General features: G+C 38.7%; 2 protein-coding genes across 3 annotated transcripts in view; one reads left to right on the forward strand and one right to left on the reverse strand.

Annotated features, from left to right (window-relative positions):
• The window catches only part of DYNC2H1 (dynein cytoplasmic 2 heavy chain 1), a 141299-nt gene extending 140140 nt beyond the window's left edge, over positions 1-1159 (reverse strand). The window contains exon 1 of the mRNA XM_058864317.1: positions 742-1159. Coding sequence (XP_058720300.1) covers positions 742-942 — 201 coding nt within the window. The 5' untranslated portion in view covers positions 943-1159. The remainder of the gene's footprint in view (positions 1-741) is intronic.
• A 774-nt stretch (positions 1160-1933) lies between these two features.
• DCUN1D5 (defective in cullin neddylation 1 domain containing 5) lies at positions 1934-15328 on the forward strand. Of its 2 annotated transcripts, XM_058854089.1 has the most exons (8): positions 1934-2317; positions 4932-5014; positions 7481-7551; positions 7944-8035; positions 12969-13077; positions 13172-13276; positions 14142-14244; positions 15008-15328. In XM_058854089.1, the coding sequence occupies exons 1-8, from the start codon at positions 2238-2240 to the stop codon at positions 15061-15063; spliced, it is 699 nt and encodes a 232-aa protein (XP_058710072.1). In that variant the 5' UTR covers positions 1934-2237; the 3' UTR covers positions 15064-15328. The 2 variants fall into 2 exon arrangements, with proteins under 2 accessions (XP_058710072.1, XP_058710079.1); XM_058854096.1 differs by lacking the exons at positions 1934-2317; positions 4932-5014; positions 7944-8035.
• The last annotated feature ends 10581 nt before the right edge of the window (positions 15329-25909 follow it).

Consider the following 25909-nt stretch of genomic DNA (forward strand, 5'->3'; position numbering starts at 1 on the left):
TTCTTCTTAATAGCTGGTACAGTGCTGTGTTTTGGGTTTAGTATGAGAATAATATTAATATCACACTGATACACTGGTTGTTGCTGAGCAGCAATTACCCAAAGTCAAGAACTTTTCAGTGCTTTGTGCTCTGCCAGTGAGAAGGGCACAAGAAGCTGGGAGGTAGGATGTCCAGGACAGCTGACCCGAACTGACCAGAGGGATACTCCATACCACAGAGCATCCTGCCCAGTGTATGAACTGGGGGGAGTTGGTCGGGAAGCACTGATCGCTGCTGGGGGACGGGCTGGGCATCAGTCAGTGGGTGGTGAATAACTGCACTGGGCATCTCTCGTCTCTCCTGGGTTTTGTTCCCCTCCTCTCTCCTCCCTTTTTCATTACAGTTATTAACATTATTATTAGCGTGTTAATAATTAGCCATTATTATATTTTATTCCGTTTCAGCTGTTAAACTGTTCTTATCTCAAGCCACGGCGTTCTTTCTGATTCCTCTCCCCACGGCGGGGTTGGGGTCAGCGAGCGGCACTTATCTGCCGGCTGGGGTTAATCCACGGCAGCCGCCAGTGGCTCGCAGCAGACACAGAGACCTGCACAGATATTCACAGGAGGGAGATGTCTCCCAAATCTGACACCAGCCTTTACGGCCCCCAAGCCTGGGCTGACTCCGGGCTCTTGCATCCCCGCTCGCACGCCGGGACGCGGCGGGCCGGCGGCAGCCGCAGGCGCCGGACACTACGGTACCTTGTTGGAGGCGCTGAGCTGCGCGCCCGAGTGCTGCACAACGAGCAGGAACTCATTGCCGTCGTCGAGGAAGCGGCTCAGCTCCGGACGGGAATGCAGCCCCGCGGCCAGGGCAGCGGCACCGCCCGCCGGGTCCAGCCCGAAGTAGTTGGCAGCCGTGGCTGAAATAAAGCGCTTCCTTCTGTCTCCCTCCCCGGCCATGGTAGCGGCACGCACCCCGCCAGGCAGGATCAAGGCGGGGGCGGATCCAAGATGCCACGGGAGCACATGCAGGCGCTGCCGGGAGAAGACCCAAAGGGCTCACGGCAGGAAGGACGGCGGCTCGCTCCTGGACACAGGGGGAGAGGCCCGGAGCCGTCCCGGCGTCGTCGGGACCCGTCACTATGGTGACCGGAGATGGCGGCCCTGGCGCGCAGGCGGCTTAGCTCCGGGTGGCGCCGGGCAAGCCGCGGAAGGAGGCGGCGGTCGGAAATCAGGGGAACGGGGCGGGACGGGGCTGGCCCGGCGGGCGGGGCGAGGCGGAGAAGCTGCTGCGCTGTTCCTCCCGCCGGCATCCGAGGCTCTGCCGGCCGGATACGGCTGCCAGGCTTCCCCTGGGTTCACCGAGGCATGTCTCGTGCCATTAGCTGTTCCGCGGAGTCACGGCCGCCGCAGTACTTGGGGTGTTTCCCTCGCCCCTGCCTCACTCCGCTAGGGAGCCCGTGGTGCCCGGTACAGCAAGGCGGAGAAGGACTGCGGTCCCGGCCCCGGGCAGCGCTGGGCGAGTGCTCAGACCGCTCACCAGGACCACAGGCTTATGGCTGCCCGTGGTTTCGCGGCTCAGTGCGGGCGTAGATCCGTGCCCCGCTCAGCGCTCCCGGCCGCTTCTCCAGAGGGCCTCTAAAGGGACAGAGCGCACCCCGTCCCGCCCAGCAGCTGGCCTTGAACTCGGCCACCGCTCGCGCCTCTTGGAAGGCGGCTGTCCCAGCCCCGAGCCCGCCTCCAGCGCTGATGGGACACTCGTCCCCCTCCCCCGGGTGTGGGCTGTGACCGCGCGGGTTGGGAAGGGCTGGAGCTTCCCCGTTTATTTCACTGCAAACGCCGAGCTGTAACCGGTACGGCAGCCCGGGCACGCGGCCCCGCTCCGGCCGGGAAACACGCGCGGCAGCCCCGCCCTCCAGGGGGCGGGTCCCGGCGCGGCCCCGCCCCGGCGGCGCTACCACTTCCTGCCCGGCGCCGTCTGTGTCCGGGTCGTTCTCGCCGTTCCCTTCGCAGCCGATACCGCCCGCGCTCGCTCCCGCCCCCGGCGCGACACCCGCTTCTGGGAACGGGGCGGCGGCGGCGTCTGCGAGCGGGGAGCGGCAGCGCGCGGTGGGGCTGGGGAGGGCCAGCAGGAACGAGGTTTCCTCGCGTTTCCTCACCGCCGGTCTCGGGAGGCGGCGGCCAGGGGAAGCGAGCCCGGGGGGGCCTCGGCTGCGGGCCCCGGCAGCGGGGCGGCCCCGCCCCGAGGCAGGACCATGCCGGTGAAGAAGAAAAGGAAGTCCTCGGGGGCGGCGGCGGCGGACGACACCGGCCTCAAGAAATGTAAACTCGGCAGGTACCGTTTCGTGGGGCGGCGGCCGGTGCCGGCGATCACGTCCCGGGCCGCTCCTCCGCGGGCCCGGGGCTGCGGCAGCCGGGAGGCTTCCCAGGGCGGCGGGCGGCGTGAGGCCGTGTGCGGCCCGGCAGGAGCGCGGCCGTGCCGGGGGCACGTCCCGGTGCAGGTGCGGGGCTCGCCGTGCCGGCCGCAGCGGCGGCGTGCGGCGTGGTCACGCCTCGGCAAGAAACGCCACGGAACGGCTCCCATTCCCGGCTGGCTTTGCCTTTGGCTGTACCTCTAGGGGCAGTTCTGGCATTTGTCCCCATATTGGTTCAATCTCCCTGGGGTAGGCGGCTCTCCTCGCTTTAAGGTTGCCAGTACCCAGCGTGTCTGTGCTAAATCGTCATTTCCTCTTTTTTTTTTCTTTCTTTTTTGCCCCCCTTTTTTTTTTTTCCTCTTTTTTCTTTTTTTTTTTTTTCCTCTTTTTTTCTTTTCTTTTTTTTTTTTTTCAGTGAATTGGGAAGATTGGTCAGCACTCTGGAAAACAAGAGCAGGAAAGGTTTCTCTAATAAATACAGGAGTGTGAAGCATCTTGTTCATTAACTACTGTAAAAATACCACTTTATGCAGTGATGCCCAAAAGTTGCTGTTAGAATGATAAGCCATTAGTGCAGTGCAGCAGAAGCTTACAGTGTGGCTTCCCCGAAGTAACTGCCTGCTTCATCTATTAGACCTGGTTAAGTATGCCAGTAAAGCAGTAGTTACCACTAGTCCTGAGGACATGAGGATACAAAGGACTTGCGAAATCAACACTACGGGAATGGCTATTGCAAAAAATTGTGGCATATGGCCTTTCTCACAGGCTAGCTTGAACTTGAGCTCAGAAGTACCCAGGCTCTTATTTTGTTATGACTGTGCATTTTGGGTAACTATTCTAGACCTCACTTTCTGTGGTCATTGATGACCTTTTAGTTTCAGTCAGTTTATTCATTGCCTATAAATAACTGTTCTTGTGCCAGCATTATCCTCTGTAGCACTTTACTCCCTCATGGTTCTGCCTCAAAGTATATTTGGAGGGAACCCTTCCTTTTCTCATACTTTGTTTTATCCTGGTTTGTAATACCTGCTTTCAGTTTCCTTGTTCATCTTAGTTCTTGTTTGCATGTGTTCAGTTTCAGTTTGTCTTTCTGGAACACCGTTAACCGAAATTTTATGATCTTAATTTCTTTTGCTTAAAGGGCTCTCATAGCTCAAAAAAAAAAAAATTTAAACAACTAATTAAACTATATTCTATAGTTAGTAGAATATGAGCTAGTTGTTGGACAAAATCTATGATATTAGTGAGAGTTCATGCTAGCTGATCAGAAAATGTTAGATACACAATCATTTTTGGCATTGTGTTCTTACACAACAATTTATTGGTAATATTCTTTAGTAAAATCAGTGATTACAAATAGATCTATGTTAATCTGGATAAAGCCAATAAGCAATAGCATACCATATGACACTGCCTCTTTCTGGTGACTTGTGTTCCTAATGCCAGTTGGATGGATGAATGTTTGTAGGACACCTTTAATTCTAGCTTTCAGCACAGAAGGCTTCTTCTTAGTGTGTTGCGTTCTTTTCCAGTGAAGCTAAAAACGATACATGGGGAGTTAAAGTTGTTCGCCTCTATGAGAATTGGACTATTCTTCTCCTGTTTGACGTTTTAATTTTAAAATTGCAATGTGGGAGCTGCATAATTTTAAATCCTCTCATATGATCAGCTCTCACCTCATTGTTAGAAATAACCTTAGCTTGTTCAAAAAGTCTGTCATTTGTGTTTGAAAGGAGGATGCATTGAAAAGGTGCTGCAACTCCTTACTGATTTAAGATGCCTTGGTGTAGTCAGTGTTTTTACTGGAAGAAATTCTGTGCATTCTTTTAATGAATGATGAGTTAGAGAATTCACTTCCTAGGCAAACTGGGTTGTGTTACATAATGAAGACAATGATGAGGGGAAGCTGTGTGTGCTGAGCAGCTTCAGTCTTGCCACAGATTGCACACTACTATTCTGGTATATGTACCAAATATCTATAGAACTTGCGGGTATAATGTAAACAAATTGACCAACTTTTTTTCCCAAATTTGGATGGTTAATTATAAATAGCCTGACTTTTAAATATGTCAAACTCTGCAGCTTCTGTTGACCTTAATGGGATCTGTGCATATTCAGCACTCTTGAAGATCAGGCTGCTTATTAGAGACCTAACATTAAATGCCTGTATAAATATAAGTAGATAATAAGGCATTTGAATTACTGAGGAGTGATATTTTGGCCATCTGTGTGGAGTTTTTTTTTGTTATGTATATTCAAGATAGCATTATTTATGCATATCAGAAAAAGTGATAGTTGCAATAAATTGGGCTATGAGATGGTTGTAATTTAAAGGTAGTTTTATGTTCCAACAAGAGTTGAGGATGACAGACAGTTGCCTTTTATGAAATTCACCATAACTGTAGGTGTACATTGACCTCATAAAACAATTTAAATAGATTAATAATAAATGTGGTGTAATTTATTTTTTCCTATTTTTCACATATCTCATTAAAATAATGCTATTCATCCCTGTGTTTTTATTTGCTTCTGCAGATCACAAGCATCTGGTAAAGTAATAAGTGGAGAGGAACATTTTTCAAGCAAGAAGTGCCTGGCTTGGTTTTATGAATATGCAGGTAATATGCAATGCACTCATGTTTAAAAGGTTATGGTTTTGTTTTAAATAAACCTATACATCAAATACTACTTGCATTTTTCTTTTTTTATGCTGATGTAGACATAAAAATATATCCATATCTGCTTCTTTATAACATGCACTTGAGTTAGTATAGCTTTTATTATTACCTTCTTGGTACTTGCTCTAACTTACTTTTCTTTACTCTATGCTTTATAACTTTAAAATGAATTAACAGTTGTTGAGCAGTACAGTGTTGAACTAGGATATACTGAGTGACTCTACTTCTTGTTTTGAAATTGTCAGGTAGAAGTCAGGACACTGAGAGATAATTCACATTGATGATTACATATCTAACTATGTCTTTGTGGTCATATTGGAAGGCTAATGACATAGGTCATGATTTAAGCTCCTTGGATTTCTGTTTTACAAAACAAAATAATAGAGGCTTATATTGTTTTTCCATCTGAGAATTTGTACTAATGTTTTCGATATTCTAAATAACAAATGTCTCATTCCAAAAGTATTTGAAGTAGCCTCTTTTAAATAACTCACAGTGGCCATCAAGTATCTGCTTTCAGTAAATATGCAGTGTATTTTGCAGAATTTATTACGCTATTAGTGATATTTATTTACCAATTACATGTTTCTGAGCTCAGGATTTCTAAATTTTTATTAATTTCTGGTCTACTCACTATTTCAAGTCCATCATAACTGGTTGGTGATTAAAACTCATTAATTGCCAGATCTTATAATGGAGCAAGCTGCTGATTTTATCTGCCAGCAATTGGTTTGAGTATATTTATCAGGACTGATATTTTCCTTGCAGTCTTTTCACACCAATGAAGTACTCCTGTTTATAGTAATCTGCTTTCTACTTTAGGTTTGAGGTATACTTTTCTGGAGTAGAGAAATAATAATTAAAAGTTAATTTTCTTGTGATAAATGCGTTTGCACATTCTTCAGAATTAATGCCTGTAAATTTTGTCTTTTTGTTGAGTCAAGAATTGAATGTAGGAGGTTATATTTTAGTTAACCAGTAATCAAAAAATGGCGCATTTCCAGCAGGAGATAGAGTTCCAATTAAATTATATTAGAAGATAAAAATCTTTCCATTGAGAGATAAAACTATGAGATGTAGATGTGGTTTCTGAACCAGAAACAGATTCAAGTTTTTACTTGTCATTACCGGTGAACCCTTGTATGTGTTTCTCTTCATAACTTGCGTTTGTTTTTTTTTTTTATCATTTTCTATCTAACACTGTTTGGCCTTGCTTGCATAGGCAAAATGTCCTTTGCAATATTTTTCAAGAGGTAGGCATTTGTGATCTTAAGTGTCAGTTACATTTTATTTTCCTGTAAAAGTAGTCATTCTCAATAGTTTTTATTGACAATATTCTTATTGAGTAGTTACTCAAAGCACATTGTCCAAACTCTTAGTCTTCTGTTTACACTGGCAGCAGATAAAGTGGAGACATGTATCACCAAGGACTCTGCCTATTATAAGCTGCAAAATTCTCCAAAAAGTTGTTTGGGAAGCTAAAACCTTTCCCTTTTACATGAGTTCATACTTACTAAATGTTAATTTAATGATCTAAGACACATCAAAATACTGTGTTGACAGGCCTTTTAATAATATTTGGCTGCCCAGTAAGAGTCATTTTTAGAACAGGCTTAGTCAAAATAACTGAAACCAGAGGGAGATTAGAGGAGCAAATCACCCTAGAATGTGTCTGTGTGCACTCTTTAAATGCACTATTTTGCTGCATTTAGAGACTTCTGTGTTAAAATGGAGAAATGACAGCATAACACTAACTGTTGTGGACCTAATCAATCTGTTTTCATTGCAGCCCTAAACGTTTTTTCTGCTTTCTATATGGTTAGCGTGCTCAGCATTTCTTCAGTTTATTGTTATCACTTTGTTTATATTACTCAGCATCATAAAACTCATCTTACATTATTTGCAGATTCACCCTCTTCTGTGTTAGTGTAAACCCATATTAGTACCATCAAAAGAATAATATCTGTAATAGTAGCTCAGACAGAATTAATTTTTTTTTATTGTTGATAAAGTAATTTTTCTAAGAACATTATTCATAAAGTAACATCAGCAGAGAGTAGCAGTACCCAAATTGTCTTAAAACAATTGACTGCCACAGTTACTGGACTTGAGCTGCGTCAATAGGGAGTTCAATGGAGTCTTTTGAAAACTCGGATACAAAACTAAAATGGCTCATCTGCTATCATAGGGACACAGTGCACAGCACAAACATTTTGGTGTAGCACATAACATACATATCAATACAGTTGCACTTGATAGAATAGTTCTAGCTTAAAAACTACTTAATAATGTAATTCAATGTTTTTAGGAATAGTTGGGGTGCAATATAGCCTAATTATTGTGCATAACCCTTGTGAGCAGTGAATGTTACTTAGATTTCACTCTGGTGTGGTTTTTGCTTTGAAGGTCCTGATGAAGTTGTAGGCCCTGAAGGAATGGAAAAATTCTGTGAAGACATCGGTGTTGAACCTGAAAATGTAAGTTTCTTTCATAGTGTTAATAACACCTAAGAGGATATTACATAAGGTTACATCTGTATAAAACCCGTAACTCCAATAAGAGTTTTTCATCTTCCTGCTTATAGAAGCTGCTCTAAAATATTTCAGTTGAATACATCAATTATACTTGGCTGATGTGTGAGGGTTTTTTGGGGGGGGTTTAATATAGTAACACTTAATTTTCAGAAATTGAAATTAAGGGAAAAATTGCATGTAGCTGAATTTTTTAATGGTAACAAATATGAAGACCAAGCATGTGCCACAATTGCTAGAATGTCTGAATGCTTCAGAGTTTTATTCTTGGACGTTAGTAAATCAGCGTTTTCTTATGTACTGACTTCTTTTCCTCCCCATATTTTTGTTTCCCCTAGATTATTATGTTAGTTTTAGCCTGGAAACTAGAGGCTGAAAGCATGGGGTTTTTTACCAAGGAAGAATGGTTAAAAGGAATGACCTCATTACAGTAAGAGTTTTTACATATCTAATAGAATGATCTAATTTTATGATTGTACCTCTAACTTAACTATTCTTATTCTGTTTCTTGTATGTTGAAAATAAGACACAATAAAAAGCCGGCTTTTAGGTCTTGTTTTGATCCACAACTGCAAAATTAATCTAATGGGTTCGCTCAAAGGATTAAGTTAAAGTGTCATTCTACTTAGCAGTCATAAATAAGTAGATCTAGAGATGCATATAATCATATCTCAGGACTGATATTCCGGAAAAATTTTACTGATTTCTGACGTTTATACATGAGGGCTGCATGAATAATAATTTTGGCTATTAGTATTATTTATTAGATGCATGTCAGAAGCCATGCTTAATGCTTAAGTTAAATAACACCTTTTCAATTTACCTCTTGCTCTTTCTATTTGCATTTGGATTTTTGGTGAGTTAGTTTCTTACATTAAAGTGATCAGCTTTTTGTGAGGATTACTTCAGTTGTTATTTTTTGTTTGTTCATTGTATAACTGTTTGTGGTACCCTAGTGTTTTAAGGGTGTCTTGTAATTGACATTACAATATTACAGTATTGAACTGCATTCAAGATTGCAAATGGGAGCTACTATTGCAGCTAGAGCACAGTGAGAAAAAAGGGTTGATTTTACCCTTGCCCTGGATTGGTTTGGGAAATTGTATCAGGCAGATACCCTCTGGTTACTCAGAGCTATGGAGTAAGCGACTCTAGACTGACACTCTTAACTCTTAATTGATTTGGGATCAGGCTTCTGATAGATACCTTGATTATTTCATGACTTTCATGAGAAATTTAATAAATTAAGATCTGGAATGATATAACTAGTTGAAATTCAGAATGATGGAGATTAAATTCTGTGTGCATGATTTTTCAGATGCAGTGAATGAGTATTGGTCACTTATCTGAGGTACTTAATTTTTATGCCCACATGGAAGTTAGCTGATCTCACAGAATGCAAGCACAAAGATGTATGAAATCAGACACCTGTTTATAGCTGATGTTTTAGACTTTTTTTAATAATTTGCTGTGACTGGGAATCTTCTAGTTATTTTCAGAACAGACCTGGTCATGCTATAGTCTAAATGTGTTTAAGATTGAAAATAGCATGCTCCTGTGTGTTTTCATAGAAACAGATTTCTGGTGAGAGCACTTGCCTAAGCCTAAAGCAGTTCATGTGTATGTTTTGCTTCCCCTGTTGTTCTCTAATAAGCTGTCTAAGCAGCTGGGTGAAGCAAAGATGCTCACATAACAGCTCAAGATCCATTGGCTAAAAAATACGTGCAGGTTTTGGCTGTGAGTGAGCGAGCGGCTCAGTGGCCCTTAGTTGCCAGATGGGGTTAAACCACGATGAAAGAAAATAGAAACCTGTAGATACACGCTGTTGTTGCTTACTCGGAAGATCATATTATGGTATTCCATCTGAAATGGGGTTGTATATTTTCTCCTGAAAGTTTTGACAGAAGTTTGAAGGAAAAGGATTTTACACTTAAAACACTAAAATATTACTTGCTGCTACTTGCACAGCTTATTTTTTTTTCTTTTATTTTTTGTGTGAAGAAATGAGATTGAAATGTATTAAACCCCCAGAGTGTATTCTAGTCAGAGTACTGTTACAGAATCCTTATTTCAAAATATGTAAAATGTCACACAAGGTAATTGCATGAACAGGGTTGGGTGGAATTCAGCTCAATAGTAAGATACCTAAATGTTTGGTTTATGTGCAAGAGCTAGATTTCTTAAACTCTTATTACAATCTTTGGAGATCCAGTCAGTGTGATGGAACCTAGGGAGGTATCCAGTTTGCCCTAAGACCTAATGACTGGTCACCTGAATTGCTCTTAGAGGTTGCTTGGCTGGTCCTCTATGAATGGCAACACCTGAAGCTTAGGACATCTATCTCTAATCTAGCAGTTAGATGTCAGCATTTGGGTGCCTGAATCTTGAAGTGACATTCTCTCTGTATGTTGTTTCATAATACACTGGTGAAGTTTCCTGTCTAGAGATGAGAAAAATAAATGTGTGGTAAGGTTATCATTATTATATATATATATTATTATACTGTCAAAATGAAGGTGAATTAAGCTCTAAATAGCATCTTATGAGACCTAAGCACCTTAAGCTGGGACATTTCCAGTACATTGCATAGGTAGGGTGAATTCTGCCACACACATATATGTGTGTGTGTGCATATACATACATATATGTATATGTGCAAGCTCTCTTCATAGCAGAGAGAGAATCAAGTACATCTGCTAGGCCGTTTATTTCAGCTACCTTAAGTACCTTCTTAGGTATTTATGTAATTTTATATTTAATAACATTTTGTATTTATATTTATAATATAAATACAACATTTATTAAATACATCTATAATATATATTATAATACATAAGTATATATTAAATATTTAATTTATTTTTATATTTAAAACATTAAATGCTTTTGGTTTAATGTTTGTATACATCTTAGCGATTTTTTTCTTTTTAGTGAAAAACAAACGTATATGAATAGCTATGAAATAGAAAAGATTGGAATATCTTAGTAGGAGTTAATGAATCATTACTTTGTCCATGTTCACTATGCTTCAGATGATCTTTCTACCTCAACAGAAATTGAACTACATCCACTTCGTGCTAGTCTGGGTTTTGTTAAAAATGTGACATAGGGATGAGAACAGAATGTAGTAAGCTAATGTCTAATTTTGTTGATCTTGAGGTAGCGCTATTTAATGATATCTTTCAGTAAAGACTGTACAGGAGTTTAGTGTTAATTCACCTGTGCTAATTAGAAGATTGTTCATGTTACTAGGAAGATTATTCTAAGTATGGGTGACCTCAGTCATCTTTTTTATGATGCAACCACACAAGCAGCTGTATCTCTGTAAAAGAGGAGTTTGACAATTCCTTGCCTCTTTTTGGGAGGAAGGTCAGTGGCTAGGTACAGAAATGCCCTAAACAGCTTTAACAGAGACATGTCTGTGTGTTGGGATCCAGAGGGTGGTGCTGGTGTGAGTATGATCCATTTGGCTGTTTGATTATAAATGCACTGATTATAAATTGCTTAGGAGTCTTGACACTTAATAATTGCTCATTTTCATACCAACTTTTTCAAAAGAATCAGTTGCATATTAAAATACACATAGCCAATAGTATAGTAGACAATAGTTGGCATTTTACTTTGCACTTAGATTTATGAGCATTTGAACAATTTTAACAAAGTAGTTTGTAAGAAATCCAGACATACTGAAATTTACCCATTGTTTACCCATGATATGGTAAATAATCTCTGTCAAATTATATTTAACAAAATGTGTGGTAAACCCACTATAGATAGCTTATATATGTTACTAGTCAACTAAATTAGGTAGATTAAATAGGTAGATTTGTCCTCAGATGTGTGGAACATTCTGTTGGGAGTATGAAGCTTTGAACATAGAAGATATATGAATAAAAAATACGATGCCTTTCTAGCGTATCATAATACTGTTTTAAGGGTTAAATAGTAGAATACAGACCAATTAGATAGCTGAAGACAAAGTAATTTTATCTTTAGTTAAGTTTACCAAAGCTCACTTAACAAGGTCTTTTCAATTTGTTATATGGTTTATCACAGAATATACTAGTTGTCAACTGAATATGTAGCCTAATTAGCTAATAGTTTTATTTATTTAGCACCAGTATTGGCCAGGACTCAGTGCTGCTTTAGGTAGATGCTGCTAGAGACAAAAAATAATAAAAGGTTGCATCAGTTGGAATTGCTACATTTCTCTTGTCTCAGTCTGAGAGACAGACTGACAGACAGCTGTGCACACACAGGCTGGCAGATCTGAGGAACAGGAAGTGTCAGCTGTGAGCAAAGCACAGCATCTCATCAACCTGCAGTACCCCTGAAGGGCCCTTGCTGGGGGCCTGTGTGACAAGTCCATGTGGAGCTGTTAGAGGTGCAGATGTATTCTCTGAGAGGCAGGCTGCCAAAAGGGGGACACGTGACCAAAGGATGTATTTCTGTACAGCTGCATTTCTGAAAGTATGCTTCTTCACGAAGGATACAAGGCAAGGTAGATGTTTTAATTTATTCTTTTTTAATCATGGCAGCTTTTTTATAAGAATAAAATGTCCTGTTATAACTGTCCTATTGAGTAAGCATTTTCTGGAGGATTAACAAGGTTAAATTGTATTCTCCTTTGCCATTGTTGGTGAATCTGACCCATTTTCTATTTGGAAACAAAATTCCTTGCTGAGTAAGGTACAAAGAGATCTTTTTGCCAAGGGGTTATTTTTGCCAAAGCTTTATCCTGTTGACTAGTGGACCTGTACATGCTCATACAGCCTTTGATTTTTCAGCTGAAAAGCTACTGACTAATTCAGGTGATTAAGGTTTTATCAGAGCTTGCATTTAGCAGTCATAAAACATGAGCAGACTGGTATGTTTTGCAGAATACCTGTTCAATCCTGCTGTTTGTAAACACGCACTTCAAAACTGCCTGTTTAGGGTTTGTGTTTTTCCATTATTTGCAGCTGGATTTTACCCCTTAATGCACACTGAATGATGTTATCTTCAAACGTTCATAGTGATCAGAAGATAGGATACTGCTGGGTGTTAGTGTAGATTGCAGAGTTTGGAATTAAAAGACTATTATTTGAGATGTGAAGCCTGCACTTGGTATTACGTTGCTGATATATTTAAAACAAAAAACTTGCTTACAGAAGCCAGCATTCACCATTTCAGTAAGCTGCAAGTGTTAAGCATGTTCAATATTCTTTAAGTGAGTTTCACAGTATTACTCCTGTATAGCTAATGGTTGCTATTTGCTTTGGTGATTTTAATTTTTATGTTACCTGGCATTTTTTTCTTTGCCTAAATGTTGTGTTTTGAACTCCTAATATTTTGTTTTTGGTTTTTTGGTTGTTTTTTTTAAGGTGTGACTGTACAGAAAAATTACAGAGTAAATTTGACTTCTTACGGTCACAGTTGAATGACATTTCATCCTTTAAGAATATCTACAGATACGCCTTTGATTTTGCAAGGGTAAGATTGCTGAAATGTTAGGAAAGTTTTTACTTTTATTTATTCAACAAGCTTGTACTTGATTGGTTTCTGTGCTTTCTTTATTCAACCTTAGGAAAAAGACCAGCGAAGTCTTGATATTGATACTGCAAAGTCCATGTTAGCTCTTCTGCTCGGAAGAACTTGGCCACTGTTTTCAGTATTTTATCAATACCTGGAGGTACAAGTTTCCTTGACTTTGTGAATGTTGGCATAGTAGTTGGACTGTTCTGTGAGAATGTTGTGTTTATTTTACTCAGGAATGTATCCATATTGCTCCTTTTCCCTTGCTCAATGTGCATATGAAGCAGTGATGTTCTTGTATGCATCACAGATCCTTATCTTCCTCCCTGTGCCCCAGCCCCTTTAATTATCAAAGGCAAATAAAATTCCATCTTGATTATACTGTAAATATAAATTAAAAAGTAAGTAGCAGACCCCCACTAGTTGCTTCAGCTGCATCTGCACTGATACAGGTAGAGTGTGTAGGTACCTTGATCTCTGTCTCTCTCTGGAGGATTTTAGTCAGCTCAGCTGCTGCAAGTGACTGACTCAAGTGAATGGGTGTAGGTTGTGGAACACATTAGGCTCGACTATTCCCTGGCTTCAAAAAAGTACTAACACTGCAAAGGAGATGTCCTTATGATCATAATGTATTGTACCCTGGAGAAAAGATTTTTTTTTTTTAATTTTTTTTTTTTTTTAAAAATGGTTCATTCTGGAAATATGTCTGAGCTAGATATGCCCTGCTTCAGGGCAAGGCAAAAATATACCAGTTTTTGAAGCTTAGTGGTGATTTACTGATTTCCAGGTTTTAGGATATGTGATTTTGCTCTGATCTTCCAGTAAATCATTTTAGGTAGTTTTATAGCTATGAAATACGTTCATGTGTAGTATTTTTAAAGATGGAAAATCAAGCAAGTAATAACCATTGTTACCCATTAAATTATTTGTTAGGAACTCATTGAAGGTAGAATTAGATAAATGAGATGCAGGAGTACCAAATGTCACTTGACATCTTAATATTTTGAAATTACTTTTCCTAGCAATCGAAGTATAGAGTTATGAACAAGGATCAGTGGTACAATGTACTAGAGTTCAGCAGAACTGTCCATGCAGATCTTAGCAACTATGATGAAGATGGTGCATGTAAGTATTCTTAATGTTTTGCTTATTTAGGTATTAGCAGAGAATTTTATAATTGCATAAAACAAATTTCTGTAATGGAAACAATACTATAAAGTATAAATTTTTTTCCCAACAATGTAAGGAAAAGCAACCCTGGTAACCATCCATCTTCAAGCTGCAGATACTAATTGTTCTTAATTATATGTCAGGGGTATAGTATGTCAATAGTATGATGGTTTACTTGAGCCAGCTTGTATTCAGTGAGGATCTAGTGAAGGTGCTTGCTGCATACAACCGTAGACTTGCAAGCAGAATTATAAAGAGCAAACCCTCATTTTGTACTAGTATATAATAAACTCTAGCTTAACAATTTTTGCCTACCTAGTGGTACTTGGGGCTGAACTGTCTACCTGGCCAGTAGTCAGTCATGCCATGACTGAATTGCATAAGTCCCATTTTGGTCCGTGTTCTAATTATTCACAGTTTTAAACACTTTAGGAAGAAGGAATTAGTTGTGCTAATTTACAAGATTTATAAAATTATTTTTGCTTTGCATTCAGTTCACTTCACCTGCCAGATATCAGGAACACTTTTCCATAATTCTATATAGTGGTTTTTGGGCACTTTTTATCATACTTGGATTGGAATGATTGTACTAATATGAGTATTTTACCCCATAGGATTGACGTGGATGTTTCCTAGACCAGTAGCTTTAACCCTCATACTTAAAAAGGAGGTGTTTGAAAGACATTGCCAATTATAACTCCGTTTTTTCCACTTGCAGGGCCTGTACTTCTGGATGAATTTGTTGAATGGCAGAAAGTTCGTCAAGCGTCATAGCAAGAATTCAAAAGAAAATGCAAACATTTTTTTTTGGTGCCCGCCTGTACACAAAGTAATGAGAAAAACAAAGGATTGCATTTTCATTGATAAAAAAGACTTGACAGTAATTTTTTTTTCCTTTTTTAAGGAGACTTTCTTGTTACATGTGATATGGGCATTGAACCACACCTCTTCTGAGACTGAAAGTTGGAGTTCTTGTTTTGAGTCTTATGTTTATAGCATTTATTTCAGAACAATAAAGATTCAGATTTGTGACAAAGGCCTAAAAGTGAAGGATGTCCCTTGAATGTGAGTGTGGTGTCTATTTTTAAAACCAAATCTATAAGATATCTTTCTCAGAAGTGCCCTTTGCTATGACTTTTTGAAGACCTTAAAAATGCTTAATTGGCACTGTTGCTTGCTGTTGGTATGATTGTCTTGTGTGGCAAATGTTAGAAAGAATGACTGACTTCGGAAGCCCTGGGTGGGAGTGTGCTAATTTTCGTAGTAAGTATTGTTCATGGGTTGTGCCACAGTTTTAAGCTCCTCCTGGAGATAAAGGCCTTAAATCCCTACTATTGTTTTTTATTTGTTTATTCCCCACCCAGTGGCCTGGCATTTAATGACAGGCCCTTTGAAAGCAGAAAGGAGTAGAGCAAATGGCTCTATGTGCAGAATGGCTGGAAACTAACTGCCTGTACCTCAGATGCTGAACACAGTTGCTCTTTGGTACAGCAAGGCAGCTTCAGATTTTTACTGCTATTAAGGCTTTTTGGATTGCTTTGTATAAAAGTGCAATTTATATTTTAAAAGGGAAAACTGGGAAGACTTGGTTTCAAGCTTTGCTTCTTAGGTGTTTTAGACTGGAGGCACTCATAACATGACTTTTTTTCCTTCCTGGATGGTTTTCATAATGTAAATCAAGAAGCAACTATTTAATCACCTACTTTTGACCAAGTAGCAGGCTGTATGTAACAGGATATTAATTGTAACCCTGTTACTCTGTGTTTTGAGTCCAGTAACTACTGTGATTGCCTTTTAGGCATTCAGTACTCATGATGACCTTTAAATACAGTAGAAGTTTCTCACTCTACCTCCCTGCCCAGGATACCCAATGCCACCCTTGAGAAGGAAAGGGATTTTAATCAGTAAATGTGAAAAACCAAACCAGAATGAGAGAATGAAGCATTTACAACTTATACTTTATTGTATAAATGTATAATACAGACTAATAATACTGGGAGACTCAGTCAGTGATCAAGGCCACAGTGTGCCAAATATTTCAACAAGTGAAATAAGAATAGACAATGTAAACTAGGCATGACTTGAAGATCTTTGCCTCAGGGAAATTACTTCTGTTTTGCACATCCCTTAGTCAGACTAATAAGCATGAGTTTTCCTAGCCTTAAGGAAAGCTGTATTCCCAAGATGATTTTTTTTTTCTTTTTAAGAAGGAGGGTGGAAAAAAAAGAAAAGGCATGAGGAGAAATAAGGGGTACCAACTATAGGTGTTGTTCTACTGTGCTCTTGTTCTACTACCGAGGACCACACTTGCAACTTTTCTCCAGCTCTGCTTGCTGTGGGCTGCAAGATGCAGTGCAGTGGTGGGCTGTGGGCTGTTCTGCAAGTCACCTTGAACTGTAGAAGTTTGCTTTCACCCAAGTGAAAAAAGCACCAGAGGGAAAAAAACTGAACAACTGTTGAGATACTTGGAAGATCTCTGCTTGTACGATGGGTAGTGTCTGTGTGCATGTAAACAGATGCACTACAGCTGCTTGAAATCCTTTTTCCACATATTTTACAGGAAGTATGTAATTTTAGACCTCACATTAAGCTGCAGCATTTCCCTTCAATATGTTACAAGTTGTCCATTTGCATTGCTGGTAATTCTGATTTCACTCATAACAGAGTGCTTTTCATCTGGGAATTGCCCTACCCCACAGAAAGTTTGTGCCAGAATGAGATTAATTTCAACAGTCCCAAGACCTGCTGGTACAATATGGTCCCAAGATGCACAGATAAACATGCACCACATAACTGATGTCAAGGGACATACTGCTGTATACTAAATCTCTTCAGGGATGCTAATTCTGAAATGACTTTGAAGTTCTCTGCAATGACTCCTTGCATACTGTGTTTAGTCCCCACTAGTGTATTCTCTTTCCAAAAGTTTTGAAACACTGGTTGGAAGAGAATCTTTTATAGCTTGATTTTAAAAAATCATTGCTTTTAGATAACTGCAAACTGTTGTGAATTCAATTTAAACCATTTGGTCATAGAGGATGGTATTAGAGTGTAAAAGTAGGAGTGATGCACCTACCAATCTGAGGTGGTCAAGTACTTGCCATTAAGGTGTAAGACACTTTGTGATGTATCATTTGTATCTGTTAAGGTTTTATCAGTATTCCTATAATAAATCCATGTTTCAGGGATTTACAATGTGGTTGTGTGAGTGATTGAAAATCATCAGTTACTGTAAAACTTTGGGGATTAATGTATTTAAACTAGTGGAAATAATTTTTCAAATTTGAATAAAATAGAATTTTAAGTTATGGTTTTTTGCTTAACACTACAATCAGGTGTATTGTTTCAATGTGAATTAATGGCTTGTACAGTTTCATTGTGAACTGATGATGTTTATTAGCTGTGTTTTATTACACCACCTTACAGCTTAGCAGATGAGTGCCAACAGCTGTTAACTTGATTTTGTTCTGGTTTGTTGTTTTTTTTTTGTTTGTTTTTTATTTTATGCATGTTCACAAGCCAAAACTTCTGCTAAATGTTTTCTTTAGTCTTTGAACTTTAATTTTTGTTTTGCTCAGGTGCATTTCAATCTATTGAATTTTTTTTTAAAAGTTATACCTTATCTTTCAGTGTTATAAGATGAAAGCTCACAGGTGAAATATGCTGCCACAGTATGACAGATAGTTAAATTGAAGGTGAAACGTCTTCCAAAATTAAATCATAGTGGTGTCTATCTTAATGCTATAAATTTCACATTAATCTCACTTTCATTTCTTGACATTAATTCTTCCTAACATAATTAATTCCCTTCTAGTTTTTAGACAACTACCAGTTTTCAGTTTAATGTCTGAAAACACCCACCTATTCATGGAAAAAGCCATACTGGTAGATCAGAATGTAGTATTTCTCCTGTGTGAAAATGTGACCTTGAATTAAACAGTTGTGTATGTTTATCTATGTCTTTAACTGTATATATAGTTTTCATCCAATTTATCTTTACTATTTAAATTAGCTTCTTAAATTCTTCTTAAATTCCCTAGTAATGGCTATAATTTCACTTTTCTATATAGCAGACTTCGAATTTGGCTTTTGAGATGACCACGGATGTCAGCCTGGTACCTGTCTTGGGTAGCCCATATGAGGGCTCTGTGGTCCCTGTGGCCTTTGTTCAGGGTTTTATTTGTATCTGTCAAAAGCTCTGTGCTTATATATTGATACTGACTGCCCAAAAATTGCAAAAGGGACCATAAGTTTCATGTTTCTGATATTTTCATTTTTTTGAGCTGGTGAACAGTTCTTTCAATGCAATATGTATGAACTTGTACAGGTTTAGCATTGTGAAGTATGATGAATAAAATGGTATGTAATAGGGCAGAAAACTTTTTTGTCATGCTGCCTCTTAGTTTTTCCTTATGTGTTTTTGTGTATTGTGTAAGTGTTCGTAAAATCGCTGAGGTAACTTAATTCCAGCAAGATGGATCAGTCTCATTGTTAGGTTTACCTTATTGAAGAATTTCTTTGCTTGTGTGTAGGAAATGAACTTTATCACAATTGTGAGTAACAGCAAACAGTTCTTGATTATATTGTTACATGCACATAATATAATAACATGTTACATGTTATTCTGTGCTGATAAACATCATGATCTTGGAAATTAACTGTCCTTAATTATTCATTGTATGAACACAGCTCCAACAACCTGTTGCAGTGCACGTGAATGAAGAGGGAATGAGCTTTTCTGTCTCCCCCAGCTGCCTCCCTTTACCCTCCCCAGTGTATCTCTTGGGTCACTTGTCTGCTTTTAGGAAAGGACTTGGTGTTTCCTAATGTCCTTTTTCATGAGGTCTTTCAGAGCCCATTACAGAAAGGATCAAAGACAGCATCCTGTTACGAGTTAATACTGCTTTCCCTGCAGATGCAGCTTGTTTCACTCTTGGCACTTCCTAGTTGTTGAGGTCTGATGCCATACCTGCCTAAGGAAATACCTGCTTGTTGCCTCCATGGTTCTGCTTTATATTGTTTTTGACAATGAAGTTCCTGATGCCTTCCTGAGCCAGTAGAAGTTCAGTGCTATATACAGAGCAGGCATCTCATATCTACAAGTGATGGCAAGAGTTCTGTTACTTCTTTTGCCATCTGTATTGTCATTCTTCATGTATTTCTTTAAGTCTCTGTGAGAAAGGGCACTGAATTGATCAGTAGGTGCATTGAGGCCTGAACATGTACTGCAAGGTTTTGTAGCCTGTGTTGCCTTAATTTTTATGTTAATTTCAAGCCACTGCCAGGTGTGTAACAAAAATGAAATCAGTGTATCACATCATTTGGATTCTAAACTTTAATCTTGTCCCTGTTTAATCAGAATACGACACTATGTATTTGGATCTCCTTAGCTTTTTCCCCATGAATAGTGACCATTATAACAATGACACAAGATGTGAGTTACTGAATTTGTTTTATAGGCCTTAGAGTGGACAGATGTTTGTCTTGATGAGCCAAATATTATTTCTTTAATCCACGTTGGTTCCAGTATGTTTCTTTTGGATGACTTACTACTTTGTTAGTTATGAAAATGTAATGGTTGTGTCCTGTTTCTCTAGAAACTGCATATTGATGAAGTTGCTTTCAACACATAAAGTTGAATCATTTTATGTTTCAGGAGTTTGTCCATGGATGTATTTTTGTCAGCTCAGTTTTGAATTAGTGCTGATTATAAAATAAAGATATTTTTTGGTTAATTTCAATTCTAGCTAATATACAATTTAATTTTTTCCTTACCGTTTCCAGAATTAGGTTTTTTTACTGTCACTATTCATTTTATGGTAGTAAGTTAAAGGCCTAGGACACAGAACTACTAGCTAGCTATTTTTTTTTTTCTGGTAGTAGAACTGGAGTGAGTATTTTTTATTTTTTTAAGTATTAGGCTATTTCAGAAAGGTTTATTATCCCTATAATACTAATTAAATTATCATAAAGTGAAATGGTAAATGTGGCATCTAGCCTCCTATCAATGACTTAATGTGAAATTATTTTAGCATTCAAAATTAGTTAATTATAAATCAGTGTTTCAAATGGAAAAAGAGCTAGTATCCTATCATATATGTGTCTCAAGAATTAAAATATTAAAATTACTTGCAAAGAATATATATTTGCATCACCATCTAACTGCTCAACATATGTCAGTTTGAACATAAACAAAATGTTAGTCAGGACACCTGAAAAAAATCATTATTAGTCCACGAGAAATGTAAAGGCTTTAATTTTTTTCAGATTACAACAGTAGGAAGAGGAACATTTGTTCTATGAAAAATGGGTTCTCTGCATACCTGACATTTGCATTGGAGTGATGCTTTGTGTAGTAGTTACAGATGTTGGTTCTATGTACAAAACAAAGGAAATGCTTATTCCCTCATGCATGTTAGGAGTTTTTTGCATTGGGACTTAGTAGTACAAAGCAAAGGCCAGTGCTGGAGCTCTGAGGACTGGGCATGGGTCATGACACAGTGCTTCTGCCAAGATGGGAAATGGAAATATTGATGGCACATAAGGGAAGGAGTAGGAAATATATTTCAAAATAAAATACAGTCATATCTTGCAATTTTCCCCTGTATTTCCATGGTTGTTGGTGTAACCAGGGATATGCTCCCTCCCTGTTTCAGACTTGTAGCCTCTATTCACGCACACACATTTATATATATATATATATATATATATATATAAATAAATATATAAATGTTTCCCATCTAGCATTCAGTGTGGTGGAAACTGCCCAGAAAGATTTTGAAGCTGTAAAGATAATTAGAAAGGAGATTCTGTTCTGCTCAGCTTTCCTAAATCATACGTACTTCTTTGGGGCTGTGGAAGTGGTTGGTCACCTTTTTGTCCTATGCAAACCTACCCTTGATGGTGGTTTTTTTCTACCTTTGAGTGGTTCTGTCCTAGGAGGCAGCCTGTTTAAAGTTTTTACAGTGAAATGCTGTTTCCTTCCTGAATATTCAGTAAGCTGATTCCAGACCCAGTGGCTAATTTTTTTATGGTTTGGGGCTGGTTTGTTGGTTTTTTTTTTCCCCTTGGTATGGTGATTACTGGCTTAGAGAATGAATATTCTAATGTAAAAAATGTCTTTGTAGAATTGAAGATGCCGGTGTTCATGGGAAGCCAGTTTTTATTACTGACACTTGAGTGAACCACTGTGATATTTATGTGCCAAGGCCCACCCTTTGCCAATGTTTCTGACTTTCCTTTATTTCTAATTTGTTCATGGGGCTGTGATTTTGGGTCATGTATTAATTCACACAAGGATATTGCTGTGCCTGTGCTGTACAACTGAGTCTATTTTGTACTGAAGTTCATTACAATGTATACTTCTTAAATGCATATCTTATGGCTTTAATGATGTAGTGTGTTAAAGTATGTGGGGCTTCTTCACATAATTTTGCAACAGTGGGTATGCTTCCTTTGCTCAGTGGAAAAACACTGCTTTCTGAATCATGAGGAAGCATCTGAAGTGTTGGGAGCTGTTTGAAGCAGGGAATAAGCTTCAAAACAGAGAAATTTGCTGTTTTATTTTTTGATGCTCATTTTCCTAAAGGGCCACTGTTAATCAGGGAACACATTCATAGTTCTTGTTTAATAACAGATAATTATTTTTATATCAATTTGAGAGTTTGTTGGACAGCTAGGGCACTAACATGTAAGGTTTTAATTTCATTGTACTGGGTACTGTTTTGTTAAGAAAACTTTCGTTCCAACCTAATTATACTGCTGTCCTACTAACACTGCACTTCTGCTTTGCCTAGTGCTTGTCTTTTGACTACACTGTTTCTGCAGTTGAAATATTAAATATTTTTTCCATTGAAGTACATAATCTAGAGTTGTTAGTATTCATTAAAAACATCATTAAACTAAGAACTTGTGTTCTAGTCTTGGTGGTAACAAATGCTAGAGAGAAAAGTCACCTCATTCCCATATTTTGCTTTGTTTATATGTTTATTGAATTTTTTTGCCTTTTTTAACTCAAATATTTGATGAGTATTAACATAGTTGAATTCACAAATGATTATTCCAATCAAATTGTACAATTATTTTGGTTAAGTAAATAATGGAAGTAAATAAGAGACTCAGTTCTCCAAACCTCTTAAGATTTCATCTTTACAGAAATTCCTAATGATTGAATAGACATTTATTTTATGCCCTTCTCTCTTAGATTTTAATACGTATTTTAAAATTAATTTCCTGCTGTCCTTGAAGTAATGCAGTCATTAGTGCACACTAATTGCTAAACTTTTGCTGCTGAGCAGTTCCAGGTGGAAGAGAGAGGAAGTGCTAACTTTAGATTGGATTGCATGCTGGGTCCATGTCCATCACTTGGTTTACAGTTTGAAACAGGTGAGAGGTTGACAGTATTTCTTTCTGTTATACGGCAGTAAAAAATAAAGATTACCACACTACTTTATGCCACATCTTCACATAATTAGAAATGGGGCCCAGTAAGGCACAGGGATATAGAAGGAAGTTTCAGGCAGTTTCTGAGATAGTTAGCTTTTGGCAAGTATACTGCTTTATGCAAACAAAGTTACCTGGTCTGGATTTTCAGGCTTTGGATGTTTATTTATGCAGATGCTTAACATGCTCCACAGAGCGCTTGCTTTTTAAGGTTTGAATATCCAAAAATGTCACTTCTCTTTTGCAGCAATGTAGCTTCTTACAGTGTTCTAGTGGCTGCTAGAAAGGGGAAACCATTTAATAATGCCTGGATGTTTCCCACTAACAGAGCCGACAGGAGGCAACACCAGTGAACTCCTGTTGAAACTTGTATGAGTTTCATGCCTTCAGAACTAGAAACTAGAGGACTTGGATTCAGTTGTATGGCTAGAATTGGTGCTGCACGTGTATCTACTATTCAGTAGCCCTCCTCCCCATTCAACATTATTTTACCTAAGCATGGAGGTATAATTTTGGCTAGGAATTTATTGGCTTACCTTTTCAACAAGCAGAGGAAATCTTTACATCTTAAATGTTTGCAAGTACATCTTGCCCCCAAATGGTATGTACTTACTGTTGTTACTGAATGTTCTTTATTGGTACAAACATTGCCAGTGTTCACTGTTTAGGAACAAACTCTAATGAATTAACAGTATGCAAGAAAAGTAAATTTAAAATTTTATATAAACACAACACAAGTTTATAGACAAAGTAATAATGACACCCACAACCAAGAGATCTGTCTCTCCCTACCCTGCTTCCTTTCTCTGTAATGTGTATCTTTCCAGTACATGAATGGAAAAACCCTGAAGAAAATTTTCAGAACAGTTAAATGACAAGAAACTAGGTTTACAGGTAAGTTTTACTTTAGTTATCATTTTACTCAATAAGTTGATCAGAAAATAATGGAATTGGAAGCTGAGCTTCATAAAGTGCAGTGAATTAAAGTTACAGTATTTCAGTGTATAGTGTCAATGAGTTTCGTAAACATCTTGGAGAAGTCATGCTTGTGTAGTTATAATTGTGGTTTACTTCCTATTTTCAATAAAAGACAATAGAGCATCTATGGTCATTCAGGGAAATATTGAAATTTGTCTGTTACTATTGACTTGAATTAAATGTTTCTGTTTTGTCAAAATTACACCTTCCATCTAATTTTTCTTAGTCTTTCTCTGCATAAAGAATACAGTGGGGAAAAAAGTTAGTACAAAGCAAGAAGAAAGTAGTGGTCTCCCAGTTAGGTAACTGTGAACATCTGCTAGGTATAGTCAAGCAAAGTTCTCTGATGCAAGATACTGAGAGCAGAGGGATTAGGAATAATTTTATATTTGGAAAAATATTGAAACCGTTGGTTTCTACCTAGAGCAAGTTAAAAAAAAAATCCACCAAATAATTTGAACTCAGACTCTGTGTTATAAATGTGTTGCAGTATTTCAGGTTTTCAGCAGTGGCACTTCAAACAACGATTTCAAAATTATTTTTTAAAAAATGAAATTAATTATGTTTAATAGAGCTATATTGCCTTATCCAGTGGGCCTTTATTATGTTTGCCATCAGTGCAACCCACTGTTGTGACCAAAAGAGAAATAAACATCTCCTTACTATCTATTTTTGGCTTCAAGGAAAATGGGCCATATTTTGGAATATTGAAATGCAACAGGTTATTTTCTGTTTTAACAGAGAGTGGATTTGGAGCTTTTAATAGTGCAGCTTAGCAAGTTGACTTTAAATAAAAGAATCGGGAGCACTCATCTGTTGATGATGTGTATTTAATAAACATCTTGCATGTGCTGCAGAGCAACAGCACAGTTTGTCTTTTAAAAGACTTTTTTTTTTTTTTTTTTTTTTTAAATTGAGATTGATTTCATTAAGTCCACACCTAAATTTTGATCCACAGAATCTTTTAATGGTACCAGAGCCCATCAATCTTCAGGGCTGTCTCCTGGGGAAAAACGTGCTAGAAAATGAGTGAAGAATGATGAAAGTCCTGCTACATGCTCCAAGAAGCCAATGTCAGAGACTTATAAGTAGGACTAAGACTTTAAAATACTGTTTTCAAAAGAGACCTGGAAAGGCTATCTTTAGGCTACCATAGTGATACACCTGTGATCACAGAAAAAGGAATACACGTGGGGCAATATTAATCATGTCCACTTGTAAATGTGCTAATGCAATACATGCACAAAGCGCAATCAACCATGCAATTAATGTGAGAACTGTAGAGGCTGAGAGAGGTTCTGCAGAGTGAGTTTACTGTGGAGAAAAGGTAGCTTTGCATAAATGTTAGTCTGTACTCACACAGAATCGTTAAAATAAAAAAAAATAAAAAATAAAAAAAGGAAATACTGCTTCATTATATTTACAACTTTACAAACCTGTGATTTTAATACCTCTTCCTAGCCTTTTAAATATCTATATTGATTATTGTGTCCTGTAGAACTTCAGGCAGTGGATGGGGACAGGGTGCTGCAGAAGCAGTAGTTTCCCCACATCCCTGAATTGGACCCTGAAGCTCTCTGCACATCTCCTAAAGAAGCTTGTTTTTTCCAATACTCATTTGTGTGCAAGGTGTGTTGGGGAGGTCCTGAGAACACCTTGCCCTCAAGAAACTTCTGTCTGGAGCAAGGTTCTGAGCTGGCATCCAGATCCTCCTAAGGCTTCAGGCAGACCTTGAGCACCTATGTAACATTTAACCACAGGGGTGACTATAGCTCTAATGGCCCAGGTTCTTTATAGTGCCTCCACAGGTGTCCAAGCACCTGCTGATGGGGGTCCCCAGAGCCGCTGCATTTGACATGCCTGAGTCGTGTCTAATCCTAATGGCAGTTCAAGGGGTTGGCAGCTATTTTGTTTCTGGGCAAAACAGGTGAGGCATCCCAGAATATACCTAATTGTTTGAGCCACTCAGGAACAGCAGTCACAAACAGAGAGAACGGTCTTCCTTTTGTCCGGTACCCTACTAAGTTTTCATGGCTTTCAGGAAAATTGAGGTAAATTTTATAAACTTGAGTATTCATTTTAACAGGGCTTGGGTTTCTGGTAAGTGCACTTCCTACTGAAGGGAGTTTAGGTACACTCTAAGTTTTCTCTCCACATCCTCCTAATATCACTTTTTGCTCTGACTGGCAAGTCTGGTTCA

This window comes from Poecile atricapillus, chromosome 1, assembly GCF_030490865.1.
Source record: "Poecile atricapillus isolate bPoeAtr1 chromosome 1, bPoeAtr1.hap1, whole genome shotgun sequence".
Classification (NCBI taxonomy): domain Eukaryota; kingdom Metazoa; phylum Chordata; class Aves; order Passeriformes; family Paridae; genus Poecile; species Poecile atricapillus.